The 20,875-nt window shown below is 39.0% G+C and overlaps 1 protein-coding gene across 4 annotated transcripts in view; it reads right to left on the reverse strand.

Annotated features, from left to right (window-relative positions):
- Nucleotides 1-20,875, reverse strand: part of DYNC1I1 (dynein cytoplasmic 1 intermediate chain 1) — a 299,135-nt gene that overhangs the window by 67,618 nt on the left and 210,642 nt on the right. For all 4 annotated transcript variants that reach the window (XM_012757075.2, XM_012757068.2, XM_012757076.2 and 1 more), the window contains one exon: nt 1,701-1,847. In XM_012757075.2, coding sequence (XP_012612529.1) covers nt 1,701-1,847 — 147 coding nt within the window. The remainder of the gene's footprint in view (nt 1-1,700; nt 1,848-20,875) is intronic.

Raw genomic sequence — 20,875 nt, forward strand, 5'->3', positions numbered from 1 at the left:
GCCCCTGGGTTTGGATTTTCCCCAAAAGCGTATTGCCAAATGTTCTACTATTTGGATTTATAATTTTGGAAATTTCAAAAGATATGTTCAAAATGTACCAGACATCCACATAGAGTCAAGAAGTGGTTTCACACTACTTGAGCAAACACCTGCATTAAGCCTCTCTTCTCCTGGGCCACAATTTTCTGTAATTAGTTTGGAGAAATAGGGTAGGCAAGAGCAATTTCCCAAGATTCCCAAGAACTAGCTTCACCTGCATGTGTCTTTGGCCCCGTCAATCAAAATTAGGACAGACTTGGTATTTGTCATTTCCCATTGTCAGTCTTACAATACTGAAAGAATTTTCTTCCTTGTGGTCTCAGCTGAAGCAGCTAGCAGTCCTTTTTCAAGCCAGAATGATTTTGAGGCCAGCAGATGAAACAGATGAGGCAAACACATGAAGGAAATTGAAAACAATAGTAGAGCTGTATCCTTGGGCATAATTTGGGCATTTCAGAGAAAGAACATCAGTTATCCTGAATGTCAAGGTAGCAAGGATTGATGGAGACATGCCTGTCTTCTCATTCCTCCTAACAATTGCTATACACACCTGTCATTCTCTTAAAGGAAATGACAGAATAGTTGTCTCATGAAGACTATACTGAACCTCTTCTACTAAATTATGGGTAATGGTTTTGAGATGTTGACTTTTAACCCTAGGGATTATATTGTCACTGTAGACTTTCCATTGAGACTTACATCACACATTCCAGAATTTAAAGCCATAGGACTCCCTTAAATATCAAATGGAAAAGGTCTATTGGCAAAAGTCCCATATATACCACCCTTAGACATGAAATGCTTACTCTTCATGTTTTATTTGAAAATATGTATTTCTACTATATAATGTAAATGTGAAGGGTTTCTGTAGGGAAAAAATTCCACAGATGCCTCTTCCAAAGTTTCTTTTCACTGGTGGTCTTTGGGGCATCCAAGGAGATCCTTTCTACATGCTAGAACATGTAGGTTATTAAGAGATATTGGTAAACGCAATGTTTCTTTCAACTACTTTTCACTCAGCTTTCTTTTAGTCGGTCAAGATACAATAACCATAATGTAGATACTTCTTTTTTAAATTTCAGAATATCATAGGGATACAAATGTTTTGGTTACATGACTTGCTTTTGTACATTTTGATTGAAAGTTATAAGTGTGCCCATCACCCTGATAGCGTGCATTGTACCCATTAGGTGTGAATTTACCCTTGCCCTGCCACCTGCCTTATTTCCATTGAGTTTTAGTACTATATGTGCACATGATTGGTGGTCAGTTAGTTCCCACTTTAATAGTGAGTACATGTAGCATTTGTTTTTCTATTCTTATGATACTTTGCTTAGAAGAATGGTCTCCAGTTCCACTTAGGTTGTTACAAAGGTATTAGTTCACCACTTTATTTAATGGCTGAGTAGTACTCCATGCTATACATAGACCACATTTTATTAATCCACTCATGTATTGGTGGGTACATTTTCGCGATTGTGAATTGGGCTGCAACAAACATTCGAGTGCACGTGTCTTTTTGATAAAATGACTTTTTTTTTCCTTTGGGCAAGATACTTACAACTTGTTGTTCCTGGAAACATCCATACTGTTGTGAGTTGAGCTATTTCCTCTTTCAGGGCTTGGATGGCTGAGAGGGACGTGACAGAAGTTTGACTCACCGTGTGTGCAGCAGCGGACAAGGGTGTCCGCTGCACCGGCGTCCTTCGATGACTTCGATTGTCCCAGAGGACAATCTGGCCCGAGTAAGTGCCACCAACCACCAAGTTAGGATGGAAACGGGCGAAGCAGACAGACATCACAGACGACTGTGAGGAAAAAGGAGAGAGAGGCTTCGTGAATCCATGTCCTGTAGAAGGCTTGTTTCTTCCAGAAGATGAAACAGGTCATCACATAAATGCAACACATCCTGGACAACATATAGTCGTTTAAAGCTGGGACTGTGAAGTGCTTGGTTAGGGAATTTTGCACATAGTCACAGGGGTTTCTCTGGACAGGCTGGTCAATGGTTACCACTTGAACTCTGAAATTGTAAGTCCTGGCCATGTCACCAAATAGGCATGAAACCTATCTTAAGTACATTTTTTTTTTTTTTTTTTTTTTTGTGGTCTGTAAAGTTTGTCCTGTGGACATTTCCCATTTATTGAATAAAGTTGCAACAGAACTAATATTGATTCTCCACTGAGGCCTTCACAAAGCAATTATTTACTTTGAGGGCACGGCCACATCAAGTTACACGGTTTGCAGTGTTTGTAAGGCCAGAGTAATTCTAGCTTCAAGGATTTTAAGATGGGGTGCTTTGCTGTTGTTGTTTTTTGTTTTTTGCTTAATGTAGACTTCTAAGAAGTACACTGACCTCAGACTGATGCAACTGGCCCCTCCCCAGACACCCGCACCTCCCACGGGTGCTCTCCCTGACCTCTGTCCTGCCCACTTCAGACAATTCTTCATGTTATTCTTTGCCTATTTTAACAAACAGCCCAAATGGCCTTCGGTCCAACTCTGACATGCTCTATCATAGTCTCTCACAAATGTCATTTTTGCAATTCCACAAAAGACTACTGTGCACCACATTTTTGTAGGTAATTACTCAGCTGAGATAGAACCATGATGCACTTAAAATCAGGCAAGTTACTGTTTCACATCTGCTAAGTGTATTTTGATTCCTGCAGTACTTTGCATATTTGCATTTATAAGTGGAAATAATTGCTTTTAATAAATACATTTCATTCCTTCAATTAAATTCAATGAACAGTCATTGAGAACTTACTGTGTGTAAGAAAGGCATTGTACCAGGCATGGTGGGAATAAAAAGGTAGTCATTGCCCTCAACAAACTTGTGCCCTGGTAAAGGGAACTAGAAAAGCAAGGATGCAGATGAACAGAGCTGCTCCCAGTCCATAAGTGCCATTGTGTGAAACAGAAAAAGGTGCCCCTCTGCACACACACAGCCATGGGGGCAGTCACATGCCTTGGCAAGTGGAGAGCAAGATGGATTTTTGCCCTTAGCTCTCCCTTGGGCTTGACATCCTTGTGCAGGAGAAAATATGCACACCCAAATGTCTTGAATACAATTACATGTTATAACTAAATCCCGAGAACATGTGTGTATGTCTGTTTGTGGGGGGGTAGGGGGTGGGTAGAAGGGGAAGATCAGTTTTAGTTAAGGGAAGAGGGGGGAGGGTGGAAAGACCTTGGTTAGAAAGACCACCTAGGTTGGGTGCGGTGGCTCACCCCTGTAATCCTAGCACTCTGGGAGGCTGAAGTTAGAGGATTGCTTGAGTCTAGGAGTTTGTGACCAGCCTGAGCAAGAGTGAGAGCTCAGGAGTTTGAGGTTGCAGTGAGCTACAATGATGCCACTGATGATGCCACTGCACTCTACCCAGGGCGACAGAGTGAGACTGTCTCAAAAAAAAAAAAAATAAATAGAAAGAAAGACCTCCTGGAAGGGGATGTGTCACTGTGTCATACCTTGAAGTGTATATGGAACATCCAGCAAGTGGAGAGGTGGGATAATGGGGAGAAAAGACTGGAAGCAGCAAAACAGAGACTGGTGAATAGTCCCCAGTCTTTTCCAGCTGGGAGGGAGCTTGTATGGAAGAGGGAGGTAGTAGGAAATGCGGAGGAGATCTGAGGAGACCTGAGGAGGTCTCCTGGACCAACAAAAGAAGGCCTTGAATGGCACCATTTGGAATTTTTTCTGTGGGCAATGGTTAGAAATCCCAGCTTTCTGAGCAAACAAGTGAGAGGATAAAAGGTTGTATTGCTAAGCCAGCAAAGCAGTGATTGAAAAGAAATTATGACCTCTTTCAGACTGGTAAGCTAAACATCCATTTCTAAAAAAAGCCCAAAAATCAACAAAAAAAATCTAGATCTACATCTGCCTAAGGCTTCCTAGTCAAAAACAGTCTCAGATACTCTAAGGGAGAAGAAAGAATGTAGACTATTTTTTGATGTCACGTTTTCCTAGTTTGAATGATTTTCAGTTCCAATTCCTTGAACACAATTCGATGGAGAACATGCTCATGCCCCAATCTGGTTTTCATAAAGTTCAAGAATAACTCTCAGTAATGATCCTGAATTAAAGAAAAAGAAAATAATGCTGGTCAGCTTCTTGTTTTACACATCCCACAGAAATGATTCTTAGTTTTCAATTGATGAAATTCTTATGTTGCTGGAGCTATGTTGAAAAGTTTTTTTTTTTAAGCTTCAGAAAGACTTAAAAATTATCAAGGTGGTATCAACAATCGAATTTACCAAAGCTAAAATCAATACGGATAAAGGAATGTCATTCAATTTAAAAAATCCAGAATTCAACCTCTTGATTGTGTCCATGTTTAAATCCCAGCAAATACCCGTCCCAATCTTGCACAGTTTGTTGAGAGACTAAACCAGAGGAAAACAAACAGTGGAAGTTTTTCTACGAAACTGAAATACATAGTTGTCAGTCAACTAGAATCCAACCCACAGGGTAAGAACTCTACCTACTTTATTATTCTTCCATTTGTTCACTCTTCATTTGTTTATTCATCCAACACTTAGGGCCAACTGAGGTCGACTAAACCATTTCAAAAAATTTTCAAATGTCACAAAAGCCCTCCATCTCAAATTCAGAATTCTATTTAAGTTTGATAAAAAGTCAAATTAATACTAAAAACAGTAACAACCCCTTGAAGCACCAGAGTTCTGCCTCCAGAGCCTACTTTGTTTTGCTGCAAACCAATTTTACATCTCCATGAGGGAAAAGAGTATTTATTTTCATTTTATATTTGGAAGATGAGATATAGTTATGTTTATCAATTTCACTTATCTTTTAAGCTCAACACATTAATTATAATACATATTATATGATATATATGTTTAAAATTTACATATATTCATCCACATATATATATATATTTTCTGTCTTCAACACAGATATCTAGGGTACATCACACTTGACACTATCATTCATATGGAAACAATAAAGCAGTATGATCTCAATTACATAGATATAAACTTTAGTGTTCGGTCATTTCACAAGATGTTTGTACATACCCTGGTGTTTGATGTAATGGGGGCAAACATTTGGATGACTGACTAATTTTTGTTTTTCATCCAAATGTTTAGGTACTTAGACACATGGGACCAGCCCTCCCACTACAGGCCTGACAAGGAGTGCTCGTCTTCTCATTTGGAGAGTTTGTACCAACCCTAATCAGAGGAAAGGGGCTTGGAAAAACCTGCAACCTCCTGCTGTTCCTGCAGCTATGGATCTAGTCATTGCTGCTGCCGATTGCCATGGAATTTACTGACTGCCAGTAAAAGAAGAAGATGATGATATCATCCTATCAGTTATATTGTTTGGTAAAAAGTAAAAAAGCATTGCAGAAAAATTGGTTGACACTACTGAAAAATATGAGGTTCTTTGGTCCTCATTTTCCCTTCCTTCCTTCCTTCCTTCCTTCCTTCCTTCCTTCCTTCCTTCCTTCCTTCCTTCCTTCCTCCTTCCCTCCCTCCCTCCCTCCCTCCCTCCCTCCCTCCCTCCCTCCCTCCCTCCCTCCCTCCCTCCCTCCCTCCCTCCCTCCCTCCCTCCCTCCTTTCTTTCTTTCTTTCTTTCTTTCTTTCTTTCTTTCTTTCTTTCTTTCTTTCTTTCTTTCTTTCTTTCTTTCTTTCTTTCTTTCTTTCTTTCTTTCTTTCTTTCTTTCTTTCTTTCTTTCTTTCTTTCTTTCTTTCTTTCTTTCTGACAGAGCGAGAGTGCTGTGGCATCAGCCTGGCTCACAGCAACCTCAAACTCCTGGGCTCAAGAGATCCTCCCTAGTAGCTGGATTACAGGTTTGCACCATCACGCCCAGCTAAGTTTTTCTATTTTTAGTAGAGATGGGATCTTGCTCTTGCTCAGGCAGATGTCGAACTCCTGACCTCAACTGAGCCTCCCAGGTGGGCCTCCCAGAATGCTAGGATTATAGGTGTGAGCCACTGCACCTGGCCTTGTGGAGAATCAATATTAGTTCTGTTGCAACTTTATTCAATAAATGGGAAATGTCCACAGGACAAACTTTACAGACCACAAAAAAAAAAAAAAAAAAAAAAAAAAGATGTACTTAAGATAGGTTTCATGCCTATTTGGTGACATGGCCAGGACTTACAATTTCAGAGTTCAAGTGGTAACCATTGACCAGCCTGTCCAGAGAAACCCCTGTGTCTATGTACAAAATAAAAAAAATTTATTTTTCTAAAGACAAATTCTGTGACAAACATTAATAACACTAATGTTATTTTTAAATTTTTCATCATTTTCTTAGACATGTTCTTATAACTTAATATAAAGTTAGATTTTTATGTTAAGTTATTCAGTGTTAAAATAAAGAATTATTAAACTGTGATTAATAAAACTTAGACAAAATTAATTGGAAACAAGAAGTTTCTTTACCTGTATATTTTTGGCTCTAGAAGAATACATATAGACATTTTTATAGTTTTAATTTTTTACCTATTTTATTTTATCCTTTAAATGCTGTAACCTTAGAATTTATTGAAGAATGATGTATGGCCTTTGAAAATTCAAATCTAGCAGTTTACATGAGTGGAAAATAATTATAAAGTTGGTGAGAATTTTTGGACAATGCTAACTGTCTAATCAAAGTAAGCTTTTCTGACATTACAGTCGGATTTCGTTTTTATAAGGCAAGTGATTACATTGCTGTGGCCATGTTGTTGGTCAAATCAGGGGCCCAGCAATATGATAAACTCATATGTTAAAAACTTGACGCAAAACTGGTAAACTCAGAAACACCCTAAGTGTACATAAATTCATGAGTGGATAAAGAAAATATGGTGTATATACACCATGGAGTACTTCTCAGCCATAAAAAAGGAATGAAATAATCTCATTTGCAGCAACTTGGTTGAAACTGGAGACCATTATCCTAAGTGAAGTATCAGAAATGGAAAACCAAATTCCATATGTTCTCACCAATAAGTGGGAGCTAAACTATGGGTACACATGGGGAGAGAGAGAGATAAAGGACACTGGAAACCAGGAAGGGGGAGGTTGGGCGGAGTTATGGGACAAAAACTTACCTATTGGGCACAATGAACACTGTTCTGGTGATGGACACCAAAAGCCTTGACTTAAGCATTATACAAGGTATCTACGTAACAAAAACATTTGTACCCCCTTAATATATTGAAATTAAAAATAAAAATAAAAACAAAAACCTACATCATCAAAACCACCCCCCAAAACCAAAAAAGCAAAAAACCTAGTGAACCGACTGACTATATTCCTACACACACAACACGCAGACAGTGTTGTATGAGGAACCACTACCTCCAAGGGGGCAAGCAGCACATTTTTTACTGTTTACATAATATGGTCCCCCCACATTAGGACAAGCAAAGTTTTGGGACTATGTTTTGAAGACCAAGCCAATTCTATCGACAGTTTCAGGTTTTCTCTGCAGATGCATTAGCCCAGAGTTCTCCTGAGGAAACTTGGTTTGGTTTGGAATTCTCAGCAGACTGCAGGGTTACCTGCTGTCCCTACAAAGGCAGGCCTCCTCCTTGTCCATATTGTCACATGTTTGTTCATTTGCACACGAGCTGACACACTAACGGGGGTTCACATCCTCATCATCTATTTCAAGAGATGTCGGTTTATTCTACCCCATTAGGAAGAAATTCCACAGAGACAAGGGGGGTGCAGACTCCACTTGCTGCATACCCCCACGCTCAATTCCCCACATCAGCCCCCACCCCTCTGTAAGTGGCTGTGGGGGCTGTTTTCTATTTTGCAGAGATAACCCAGGCCAGCCCAGAGGTGGTACTTCCCCTTAACCACAGACCCAAGTGCCCAGGCGGACAGCCTTTGGTCACTCCTGGCGGAAAAGCTCACCCTGAGGCTCACGTTCCATCTGAGAGCCCGAGTCCCCCGATGAGGGGCATTCTGCCCGCTCCCCAGCCATCATGCCTGGCTGGGCAGGATAGGCATTCTGCGCTCAGAAGCATCTCCTGTTTCAAGTACCATCTCTTCTGGGGAGAGGCTGGTCCCCAGGGAGGGAAGGGTCATATTGTTGCCATATGCTACTTAACAGTGGCTGACATTTTATTTGCCTAAAAGCACATGCTTCACTGTCAGAGGGCTGTGAAGCAGACAGATCAGATGCTCCTGGCTACTAGTAAACTAGTGTATATTTCTGCAAGGACCCAAGCAGCCCACAAAGCTACTTCTTTTGTGAATGGAAACACGTGTCATTGGAGAACAGTGCTGTGGAAAACCCCTCTTACAGGCGATCATGTAGCACAGGCGTGGAAGGTGTGATGTGGTCAAGCCAACGTGAGCATGAGTTGGACACTTAACTTTAACTGAGAGGAAGGGAAAAGGGTCCTATTTCCTTTAGAACTCTCCCTTCCTCTCTCTGCATTCTGCTTGGGGTTGCACACACCATTTTTCTGATCTCTAAAAGAAGTAACCATCTACTGGAAGTTATCACCACATTAGTGCGGAGCAAGACGGAGGCAGTGTACCTGCCACTCAGTTTATACCAAAAAATAAAAAGCAGCTGATTCTAAAATTTGATTTGCAAAAGATTAGAAACCAATCATCCTGATGATCTTTCTTAGAATCCCTTGAAATGTTCACGCCTTTCATTACTGAGACCTCATCATGAGCCTAGTGCTGGGTTGTGGGCTAACGAATACAAAAGGTACTGGGTAGACCACAATGAGATACCACTTCACACCCACCAGGATGGCTAGAATTTTTTTTTAAAGGGAAGTACGTGCTGGTGAGGGTTTGGAGGGATGGGAACATTCATTACAATGGTGGTGGAAATGTCAAATGGTGCAGCTCCTCCGTAAGCAGTCCAGCAGTTCCTCAAAAACTTAAACATAGTTATTGTATGACCCAGCAATTCCACTTCCAGTTATGTACCCAGGACAATTGAAAACATCTGTCTACACAAAAACCTGTGGACTGATGTTCATAGCAGCATTATTCATAATCAGAAAGCGGAAAAAACTCAAATGTCCATAGGCTGAGGAATGGACAAATGAAGTGTGGTATATCCATGCAACAGAACATTGCTTGGCAATGCAAAAGAATAAAGTATCAATGCATGCTAGAGCATGGATGAACCTTGAAAACATTATGCTATGTGAAACAAGTCCTAAAAGTCCACATATTATATGATTCCATTTATATAAAATGTCCAGAATAGGCAGCTTCATAGGGGTAAGGCAGATTAGCGGTTGCCTGGTGTTGGGGTAGAGGGAATGGGGAATGACTATTGAAAGTGTGGGGTTTATTGTTGGGGTGATAAAAATGTTCTGGAGGTAGACAGTGCTGATTGTACAACTTTGTGAATATTCTAAAAAAAAAAAAAAAACCATAGAATTGTATGCTTTAAACGGGTAAATTAATTTAAAAGGGCATGTAAAATATATCTTAATTTTTAAAAGTGAGTAGGCAGAAGTGTTATCGACCTGTTATTAAACCTTGTTTCTTATCTTCAGGACAACTGTCTGGACCACTTGGATTACCCCCTCCTCAAACTATTATTCATTCCTCTCTCCTTCTTCCTGAACATCACCCTCTGTCCCTGTTCCCTGAGGAGCACTAGGGTGGAAAGGGAGGACTGGCAGACTTGGAATCCCAAGAACTTACTCTCTGCTCTGACACCTACTAGCTGCATGAATCCTCTAAGCCTTAGGTTGTTTATTTGTTTGCCTATTTTGGAGCACATTTTCAAATTATTTATTTTAAATAACTGTGATGAAATCTAACATAAAATTTACCATCCTAACCATTTTCAAGTGTACAGTTCAGTGGCACTAAGCACATTCACATTGTTGTGTAACCAACACCATCATCCATCTCCAGAACATTTTCATCTTCCCCAACCAAAGCTCTGTACCTATTAAACACTAAGTCCTCACTCCTCCCTCACCCCACACCACCCTGCACCAGCCTCTGGCAACCACCATTCTACTTTCTGTCTCTATGAATTTGACTACTCTAGGTACCTTGTGCAAGTAATATATAGTATTTTTCTTTTTGCGATTGAATTATTTCATGTAGCATAACGTCCTCATGGTTTACCCATGTCATAGTATGTGTCATAATTTCCTTCCTTTTTAAAGGCTGAATAATATTCCATTGTATGTGTATATCACATCTTCTTTATCTATTCATCCAGTGGACACTTTTTGGCTATTGTGAATGATGCTGCTATGAACATGGGTGTACAAATATCTCTCCAAGATTCTGCTTTCATTTCTTTCTTTTTTTTAACCAAACTACAACATGGTACTGCTTTCAATTCTTTTGGGTATATACCCATAAGGAAGCGCTAAGATCACAGGGTAGTTATACTTTTAACTTTTTGAGAAACTACTATACTATTTTCCATAGCAGCTGCACCATTTTACATTCTACCCCCAATGCACAAGTCTTCCAATTTTCCAATTTCTCCATATTTGCTATTTTATGGTTTTGGGTTTTTTTTTTTTTTTTTTTGGTTTGTTTGTTTTTAATGGTAGCCATCTGAATGGGTATGAAGTGTCTAACCCTTAATTTGTAATTCATAGTAGGAGCATGATAGTTCTTGTCCTACCTATGGAATAGGGCCTTTCTTTGCCTTTTCTCCCTGGGGGTTGTTGGAAGATTTGAATTAGCTAATGTGGTTTAGAGGATTTAATGAACAATATGCTCCCATGTAAAATTAGGAATGACTACTTCCCTATTCGGAGAAACATCGCCATAGACAGTGAAGGTCTAGAGGACTCAATAAATATTTGCTCAATAAATATTTCTCAAAATGATACTCATAGTAATTCTTGGTGCTGTCCTAATGATCTAGGTTTGGAAACTATCCCCTAGAATTGTTATTGCAGCATTTGTTATGTGGTCTAACTTTTTTGAGCCCTTATTCTTTTATTTTTTATTTCAGCTTATTATGGTGGCACAAATGTTTAGGTTACTATTGCCCTTGCCCCCCCCCCATAAGAGCTTCAAGCATGTCCATCCCCCAGACAGTGTTCATCACACTCATTATGTATATATATACCCATTCCATCCTTCCCCCTCCCATCTGCTCGATGCCCGATGAATGTTATTCCTATACGTACACTTAGGTGCTGATTAGCTAAAACCAATTTGCTAGTGAGTACATGTGGTGCTTATTTTTCCATTCTTGGGATACTTGACTTAGTAGAATGGGTTCCACCTCTATCCAGGAAAATACAAGAGGTGCTATATCACCATTGTTTCTTATAACTGAATAGTACTCCATGGTATACATATGCCACATTTTATTAATCCACTCATGTATTGATGGACACTTGGGTTGTTTCCACATCTTTGCAATTGTGAATTTTGCTGCTATAAACATTCAAGTGCAGATGTCTTTTTTATAGAATGTCTTTTATTCTTTTGGGTAGATGCCCAGTAATGGGATTGCTGTTGAGCCCTTATTCTTGACAATCCATTCACAGCTTGAATTAGAGCTGGAATCTATTGATCTGTGATTTGACTTTACATTTGATTATTATTTATTCATCATTTACAGGTTCCCCTTAAGCTATTTTCTAAATCAGTGTTATTCCAAATTTGCCTGTACCTTAGCATCAACTGGGGAGCTTTAAAAAATGTCCCCAATGCTCACCCCACATCCTATACCAATTAAATCAGGATTTCTGGGGATGGGGACTCAGCTATCAATATTTTGCAGTCAAGTGTGAAAAGTACTATTATAAAACAATGGTTATGAAGCTTATCCAAATAAAAAAAATATTTGGAGTTCATTAAAAACACAGAATGGTTACCAGAGGCTGAGAATAGGGGGACTGGGGAGATGTTAGCCAAAGGACAAAATACCAATTAAATGAGAAGAATATGTTCAAGAGGTCTATTGTACATCATGGTGACTACAGTTAATAATAATGTGTTGTATATTGGAAAATTGCTAAAAGAGTAGATTTTAATTGTTTTCACCACAAAAAAATATGTAAGTATACGTTAAACAGCTTGATTTGGCCATTCTACTACACAAACACACATCATATTGTACACCACAGATATATACAGTGTTTACATGTCTATTAAAACAAATAAACAGATAAGCAACAACACATATTCCTGGGTCCCAGCTGGGATCTACTGAATTAGAATTTCCAGAATAGAGGTCTGGTGATTTGTGTATTTAACAAGCACCTAGGTGCTTCATGTCATGGAGAAAATTGGAAAACCCAGTTCAAAAACAATTAATTAGTGGAGTATGGACCAAACATCATTGTGGGATGAGTTTCCTTTTGCATCAGTGTATGCGTGGGACATTTCCTTTATGGGGTCATGTGCCATTTTCATAACCAGTCCAACTGAGAAACACAAGATGTGATTCTCTGCCATAATGCCGTTGCTTAATTTCCTTCCATGTTATTTGCTAGTTTTTACATCTCTCTTTGCTTCTTCTTGCCATTGAAATGATTAGGCTCTCAGAAAATAATAAATAAAAATGGTTTAGGTCCCAACTTCTCTTCAGCACCACTCTCCATGGAGACATTGAACATCTGGGAGTTCTCTTGCTTGTTGTTAGCAAGGCTAATGAACATTATCACTGTTACCCCAGGTTATATGGCTGTTTCCTTGTGGAGGCATTCCAAAATTTTTGAGCACTTACTATGTGTCAAGAATATCATGTACATCATTACACCAGTCCTATTAGGTGGGTAATTTTGCCTCCATTTTTTCAGATTAGGAAACCCAGACACAGAGAACTAAAGCTACTGGCTTAAGATCAAATGGATAGTAAGTGGCAAAGGCTAGATTTGAACTACAGACTGGCTGACTTTGAAGCCAATATACCGTGAAAACTTGCATCAATTGAATGCAGGTGTCTTCTCTCTTTGAGATACACGATCCCCCCTCCTGGGCACCACACTTCTGACTTCCACACCTCCGTGAGACTGGCAGTCACAGACTGAACCTCAAGCATCCCCACATGGAAGAGAGGGCTTGAGGCTCCCTGCCTGCTGCCGTGGCCTTGGCAGTAAGTCTCTGATCCCTCTCCAGTTCAGTTTCCGTTGTTGGTATAGAGGTTGCTCACCACACTCAGCCCACAACCTATCAGTTGTGACAGGTGACAACAGAGCTAATTAGTACCAATTGTAATGATATTTACTATGAGGTGGGTACTTCCTGCTGAGGACTGATTGGGACCAATTAATCCTTTCAGGAGAGTCTACTGAATACCTAGCAGCTGGGAAACCAACTGGGTCACTGCTGACAAGCTCTGTATTTATTGTCCCTGCTTTGGAAGAAAATGCTTTGTTTTCATCTTGTCACTAGGCACCCAAACTAAAAATGCCATTAAAATCCAATAAGCTCTTTTTAAATGAGTGTGTCTATTCCCCCAAATAATCGTGTGATTTGTTATTAAGTATTGTGAAAAGGGAATAGTGGCCCTGTGTGCTTTAACAAAAAAAGAAACTTCCTATTTAGAGACATAAACACAAGACCTAGGGAATATTCTTCTGAACTCAAGAAATATGAAATAATGTGCATACTTCTTTAAACAATAGAACAATAGTTTCGTTGGGAAATAGAATCATCTTGGGCAAAATGGTCACATTTTGGGAATTAAAGAAAAGGATAACCCGTGTTTAGGAAAATGTTCAAAAACATGAATGAAAATTTTGAGGTTCATTCTTACCTCATCTGTACTTGGAAAGCCTTTATAGAGCCATAAAATGCAATACACTACCAAATAATCAGGGCGAAAACAAGCTCTTTAGACACACTGAAAACTTTGGGACATTCTAGCTAACTACCCAACAGCTGCAAGGTGGAGAATCTTGGTAACAAGTTCTTCAAAATGTGAAGTCATTCTTAGGAAGTAACCACCTCAGATCACCAGCCACACAATGCCCTGAAAACCTGCCTTGTGCCCGGCGCATACTAGATATGAGCCACCAAGAGCTATACTGCAGGGCAGCTGGGACATCTCTATTTCCCAGTTTGTAAAAGGAAAGTTTGTTTTCTTTATAAACTTTGTTTGTTAAGGAAAAAGTGGTTCTTACTCCTATTTCAACCATCACCGATAGTAACAGAGAACTCTGTAGAAATCTCTGTAGAGAAATCAGTATAAATTTTTAGAAATAAATTTGTATAATAATTTTAAATTTACAGGAAAGTTGTGAAGATAGTACAGTTCCCATGCACCTTATAACAATGTCTTCCCTACTGTTGACATGGTCCTTATTATTACATTTGTCACAACTAATTAACCAATATTGACACATTATTACTAACTGAAACCCATACTTCGTTCACATGTCCTTACTTTTTCTCTAATGTCCTTTTCCTTTCCCAGGATCCTATGTAGGAGACTACAATACATTTAGCCATCATGTCTCCTTCAAAATTCTCCAGGCTGTGACAGTTTCTCAGATTTCTCTTGTTTTTGATGATCTGAACTGTTTTGAGGCATACTGGTCAGATATATTGTAGACTGTCCCTTGATTTGGGCTTTCTTTCTTTCTTTCTTAGAAAGAAAGAAGATTAGGCTGGGACCAACAGATTTTTTTTAGGTCCTACAAAACATTCTGGACCAAAACAAAATGAGAAAAAGATTCACAAGTTTGAGGCATTGAACTCAGATGGCAAAAGGGAATTATAACACAGTTGTATTAAATTTGTTATTTGAAAATTTTACTCTGGATTAAGGTGCATATCTGACAATAATGCTCACCAAAACATGTTAGGGTCAGAGAAAGCTTTTTCAGAATTGTCTTCAGCAGTTTACTAAATCTTATTATCTCTTTCTTAGGAAATATGAAACCCAGGTTTCTATGCCTAGGCTGGTATAGAGATGTGGTATGGGCTAAAGGCAAACTTTTGCTTTATAGGGACAAAAAAGAATTGGAAAAGATGAATGTATGGATTGCCTTTGTATGTTAAAAAGCACCAGCTTTATTCAAATCAAATGTCTAAATCCTGCTTAATTACAAAAAGGAAGTTGATATTTGGATATGGCATGTGTGTGTTGACATCCACCCCTTTGATTTACATGAGTATGAATTGGAGAGAATGGATTATTCCAAAGAGGAGAAAAAGAGTTCCAATTTGACAGGAAAGAGTGTAGGCAGCATTAACTTCGGTGCTTGTTAAAACATGAAGGATTAATAGCTAAAAGGAGGGAAGAACTGTGCATGTCTCCAGTTTAGTATCTTCAAAAACACTTGGGGTTTCTGAGAATGGCTCACCCAACCACATGAAAGTGACGCGAAGGGAGTCAGCCACACGACTTCTCTAAATCCAGGGCTGGGGCTGCTCCGCTTTTACCATCAAACCATCTTACTTGAAGTGTAGCCACAAATTAAATTTATTTTTATTGAAAAAGTACTAAGTCCTCTCAAAGGGGGCAAACACAACATTCAGAAATATGGTATCTCCCCCTTGCCTTTGACAGATTAAGCGTGTAAAAAGAGCACCAGCTTCATAGTCTATGATCTCTCCCTCAGCCGTGTGAAAAAGGCAACAATGGTCTCAGGTTCAGAATCCAAGAAAAGAATTCAGTTATCAGGTACTCTTTTTTTTTTTTTTTTTTTTTTTACAAGCACCGTAATAAATAGGGTAATTGGATTCAGAAATGTTGTATTGGCAAGAATGTCTCAAAACAATTGCATGATAGAACTGTGTCCTGCTATGGGCAATTTCTTTCTGAATTTGTAGGATTGAGGTTTTGTGCTTGAGGAGGTCAGAAAAAGAGGAGAAAAGGCAGTCTCCATATGTCATTCAACAATCCCCTGCTGGTAATAAATCTACATTCAGAGGATCCACCCAAAGATTCATGGAATAGCCCGCATTAGATCATTACTAAGCCACTTAGGTCAGAAATTATAGGGGGACCATTAAAAAAAAAACAAAAACCCTAAAGGGTTCCACTATACACAGCCTCTTCATATGTTTTTTTTTTTTTTTTTGAGTAACTGTGGTGGTTTTGCCAGCTGTGACAGTGCTTGGAATCAGTTGGATCATTCTAAATTTAACAAGAAAATAAAAGAATTTGGCAAGAATAGGTCCTTCCTCACATTGAAACTATGTGGTGAAGACAGACCTTGGAGAAGCATCTGGGAAGTGAAGTCCTACACCCAACAAAGCAATGTGGCTCCAAGGCAGGAATGGTCTTAGTGAAGATTTGTATCTTTTTTATCTGCCTGGAATTACTTGGATGCGCTTATACCTAAGGCACGGAATGAACCAGATGACCTCTAAAGACTGTGTCTAGTTTGGTGGTTCTATTGATAAACAGCTACTTCGAAGTACTGAGAAGGACTAGAAAAAACTGGGTTTAAGTGCTTGCTGTAAAATCTATGTGGGAGACAAGAAAAAACTGATTTTTTGTGATTGTTACCCAGTCTGAAGTCTCAACCGGACTCCAATTTGTACACCATGACCAGTCTTTGATGTTTTACAAGAGACCCGAAGACTGAGAGTGGCTACGATGTGGAGAGGGACAGACATCCATCCTGGCGGGCTGAGGTCAATCCCCTCTTCACACAACATTTATGTGTACTTGGAAGACCAACAGACAAATGGAAATAAACTTCTTCAGAGTTCAACCTGAGCTGGTTTATTAAAGGGACAAAATAAGAAACCAAGAGGCAAAAAAAAAAAGTGTGTGAATAAAAATTGGTGGGGTAGGGACAAAATTATTAAATTTATAGCACTTTAGAGATTTTTCTCAGTTCATAAGAGAAAACCTATTCCTAATCATACGACCTAGGATGCACAAATTAAAGGGTATTTACACAGAGTTCAAAGTTCACAGTTCTGGAGAAAGAGTCTAGAGGCATATTAAAGACCATCTGTTGGCAGAATCCTAACCTGAACCAAATCCTTCATTGAATTTATATGGGCGATAGTGCTGGTCAGCTAGCAAAAATGTGATCATAAATTCCTAAAGACATGTGTTACAGTGCACCCAACATGTGTGTCAGTCAATTGTAATAAAGTGGAATATTTTGCTTCGTATAAGTCTAAATAAAAGTATATAAAGATAATATTTTCTCTTTCCTCTAAAAAGGAAAACAATGATTTTTACATAAAAATTAGGAGCAGCTTTCATAGTAATCTGTGTTTTGTTTATAGACTTGTGATGATGAATGTCTTATCTTTGGAATTAGTGGCTGGTGAGAAAAAAGTGCCTGGTGCGTTTCTCCAAGAGTTGAAAAAGAGAAAGGTGTCTATCCGATCCCAGGGAGCCAGGAATAATATGAAACCAGATAATGAAGAGTTAAGAAAAGCTTCTCAGCCTGCTAATGAGCTCCATCCTGCCCTGGTAAGACCACCCTCCTTTTAAGTAAGAGGTAATTTAATATGCATCTAACTCAGTTGTGTTTGGGCTTCATCCAATATAAGAGTATCAGTGTGATAAATTATAATGAATTGTCTGCAATACTTCATGAAGTGACTATAACAGACCTAAAAATCAAGACCCCTCAGCATGATTTTCCGGTTTCCTTTGAGTACTTTTTGCCTTATTGCTGTCAGTCCACTCCAAAACTTGAAAATATTTCTTGTCACTCCACCACACAGAAAGTTATATGCTTCAAGCCCCATTTGATTAGATCCACAGTTGTTGGCTGTCGCCCCACGTTTGAAAATGACACCAATGGTGAGACCAGCCAGATAATATAGCAAAAGAACTAACATGGCTCCCTTAGTTTCCAGAGAGTTTCTTTACACGTTAATTTCCCTTTGTAATCCACACGTGTGCTGGGAAGTAGGCTAGTGAAAGGCTCTCGATTTCTATTTCAGATTCTGAAAAAGCAGCTGTAACCAGGGCACCCTAGTGTGGGGAGAAAGGGCAAGAGACTGAAAGGAGAGTCAGGAAACTCAAATTCTAGAAGGGCTCTCTTTCTGTAGCTGTGTCCTTTTATTCATGGGACTTAACTCCTTTAGGACATAGTTCCTTCATTTGGATTAAGAACCACTGCCTGAGAGAAAAGGCCACCTTCCTTTCATGGAATGGCTGGAGGTAGTTCCTCCCAGCTCTTCAGAATGCAAAGGCACAACTCTATTCTACAGATGACTCTTCCTAAGTAAAAAGGACTAGGTTGATATTAAGCTCTTTGTTTCTTGCTATGGTCAGAGGACAGCAGCCCTAAGGGCAACACATAAAAGTTTTGGGGGAGGGGGAGGATGTGATTGGTTTTTTTTTTCCTTCTTTCTATTCTCAGGATACAGATGTGGTGGAAAGACCCCTGAACTGGTAATCAAGACTGATTTTCCGTGTGACAATCATGTTAATTCTATTGGGCTTAATTTTAATTTAATTTAATTAAATTAAAATTTAATAAATTTAATTTCTTCATGGGCAAAATAAAATGGGCACATTGAATTTGTAAGCTCTACAAGAGCAGAGATGGGCCTCTCTCATCTCTGTGTTATTCTTTGTGTCTAGGACAGTTCCTGAGAACTAGTGGGCGCTAGTATTAACAAATTACCACATGCTTAGGAGCTTACAACAAAGCAAATTTATTATGTTAGAGTTCTGGAGGTGAGAAGGACTAAACTTCAGAGGTAGACAGTGCTGCTTTCCTTCTTAGAGCCTCAAGGGGAGAATCAATTTCTTTGCCTTCTTTCCAGCTTCTACAAGCCACCCTCATTTCTTGGCTCATGGCCACCTTCTATCCTCAAAGTCAGCAAGTGCTGGTGGAGTGTTACTCACACCACACCCCTTTGACTCTGTTTCTTCCATCGTTACGTCTTCTCTGAGCCTGAATCTCTTGACTCCTTCTATCACTTATAAGGACCCTGGTGATTACACCAGGTCCACCCAGATAATCCAGGATAATCTCTCCATCTCAAGATCCTTACTTTAATCCTACTTGCAAAGTCCCTTTTGCCTTGTGAAGTAACATTCACAGGTTCCTGGTATAAGGATGAGAACATATTTGGGTGGCCATTATTCTCTCTTTCACCATGTTCAATAAATATTTGATAAACTCATAAATGTTTCGAGAAAATGATAAATTCAACACTAAAAATTATATGTATACTCCGTGAATTCTCATGATCGCTTGTATGCTCTGCTAATGCCTACCCAAGGTCATGGTCACACATATACTATATACACTTCTGATACCTCCCAAGATGCACACCTTTCATGCTCATTCAAGCTGACCCTATGTTTTGGCTTAACAAATGCACTCTGGTTCTTTTCTTTCACCTGATAGAATATAATCTGTTGTGACAGATTTTCCTAACCAGGTTAACTGAATTGCTCACTGTCACAGGGATGAAGATCTAGCCAGAATAGAGATTTAAACTCCTTTATACTTCCCTTCTATCCCATCCCATACTAAACTCGTTTCTCCCATTACCATTTCAAACAGATCAGCCAATAAAAAAGAGAGGATGGTAATCTTCAGTCAGGAGTGGAGATGCACAGAGCATATTGGAATCCTACCAGCGAAAGCCCCCAACTGCCATTATTAACAACTTCTGAGTCATGTACCTACTCCCTCCAAAATAAATCCTACCAACCCTTGCATGTTCACCAATCTGCTATCTCACTAGAGGTACTACTAACCATCACATCAATCAAAATCCATACGCCTTCTGTCAAAACTTTTTCCAATTTGTCCTAATGGCATTAACAAGAAAAACAATAATGCACCTCCCACTTCCACCCAACCCTCCTCCCACCAATGCAGATAAAGTTTCAAGATGATTTCAGCAGGCAACCTAAAGGAGGATATTTTAATTTTTAAGTTTTTCAGTCGCTTTGAAGCAGTTGACATTTTATGCCTGTTAGTCTGTGTCACTTGGGCAAACTTCAACCAGTTCTCTATCAAAACAATTTCAGGAAACCTGTCTTTTACCTTAACTGGCATTTAAAAACAGATGACAACCTATTGTATTTGCCCAATTCCAGTTCTACCAATGTATCATACATATAATTGTGTCAAAAAATAATTAGGAATAATTGGAAATTAATTGAGCACTGTACCTAAGTTGACATACAAGAGATACATCAAGAGATACATCTTGATAACTAGACCAGGGGTGGGGAAGCTTTTCATGTTGGAAGGCCACATTAATCTAGCTTTAATCAAATAAGGCTGCATTCAAAAAACTTCCATTAGATACTCTTAAAAATGTATATTATTCTGTAAAAATCTAACTGCTATGTACTTAATAATTTCAAAAAATAAAAACTATTTGTTAATTTTAAAGTTAACTAACTTTTCAATGACTTTGTTGTGTCTGCTTTTTGTTGGATAGCATTTGAGTATTTGGTTGCAGCACAGAAATCCAGTTTCAGTTGATTCTTTAGATGAGTATCAGTTATTTGTGACCCTAAGGGCATCATGATTTGGGTTAGGTAGGAGAATGTAGATTCACAGCAATAAATGGTTGAAAAGCAAGAAAGCATTTTTCGGGCATGTTGCCAAAGGTGTGGGTATTCTACTGCATTTTTTCCATATTTCAATCGGATCTTTCTTAGCGTCAGAAAATGACTTTAAAATATCTACTGAGAGCTCAATCAATTCCATCTGTATTTCTTTAGATGCCTTGGTGATACCAAGTAGGTGAGGCTGAAATGCTAATTTGAGTGTGAGATCACGATTCTCAAAAGTCAGCGAACTTTTCATTGTATTCTCCAATTAATAGGTCTATAACAGCTGTGTATTATTCAAATGATTCACGTATGTCATCCTGCTCATAAGTGACCTTTGCTAAGTGGGAAAATGTTCATCTGAAATTTCCTTTTGAAGATGAAGTGTTTTGAAAAAGAGAGGTTTTTTTTAAATGCTTGGATTTTTTTGTCACATATCATATATAGAC

The sequence above is a fragment of the Microcebus murinus genome, chromosome 9 (assembly GCF_040939455.1).
Source record: "Microcebus murinus isolate Inina chromosome 9, M.murinus_Inina_mat1.0, whole genome shotgun sequence".
In the NCBI taxonomy this organism is placed as follows: domain Eukaryota; kingdom Metazoa; phylum Chordata; class Mammalia; order Primates; family Cheirogaleidae; genus Microcebus; species Microcebus murinus.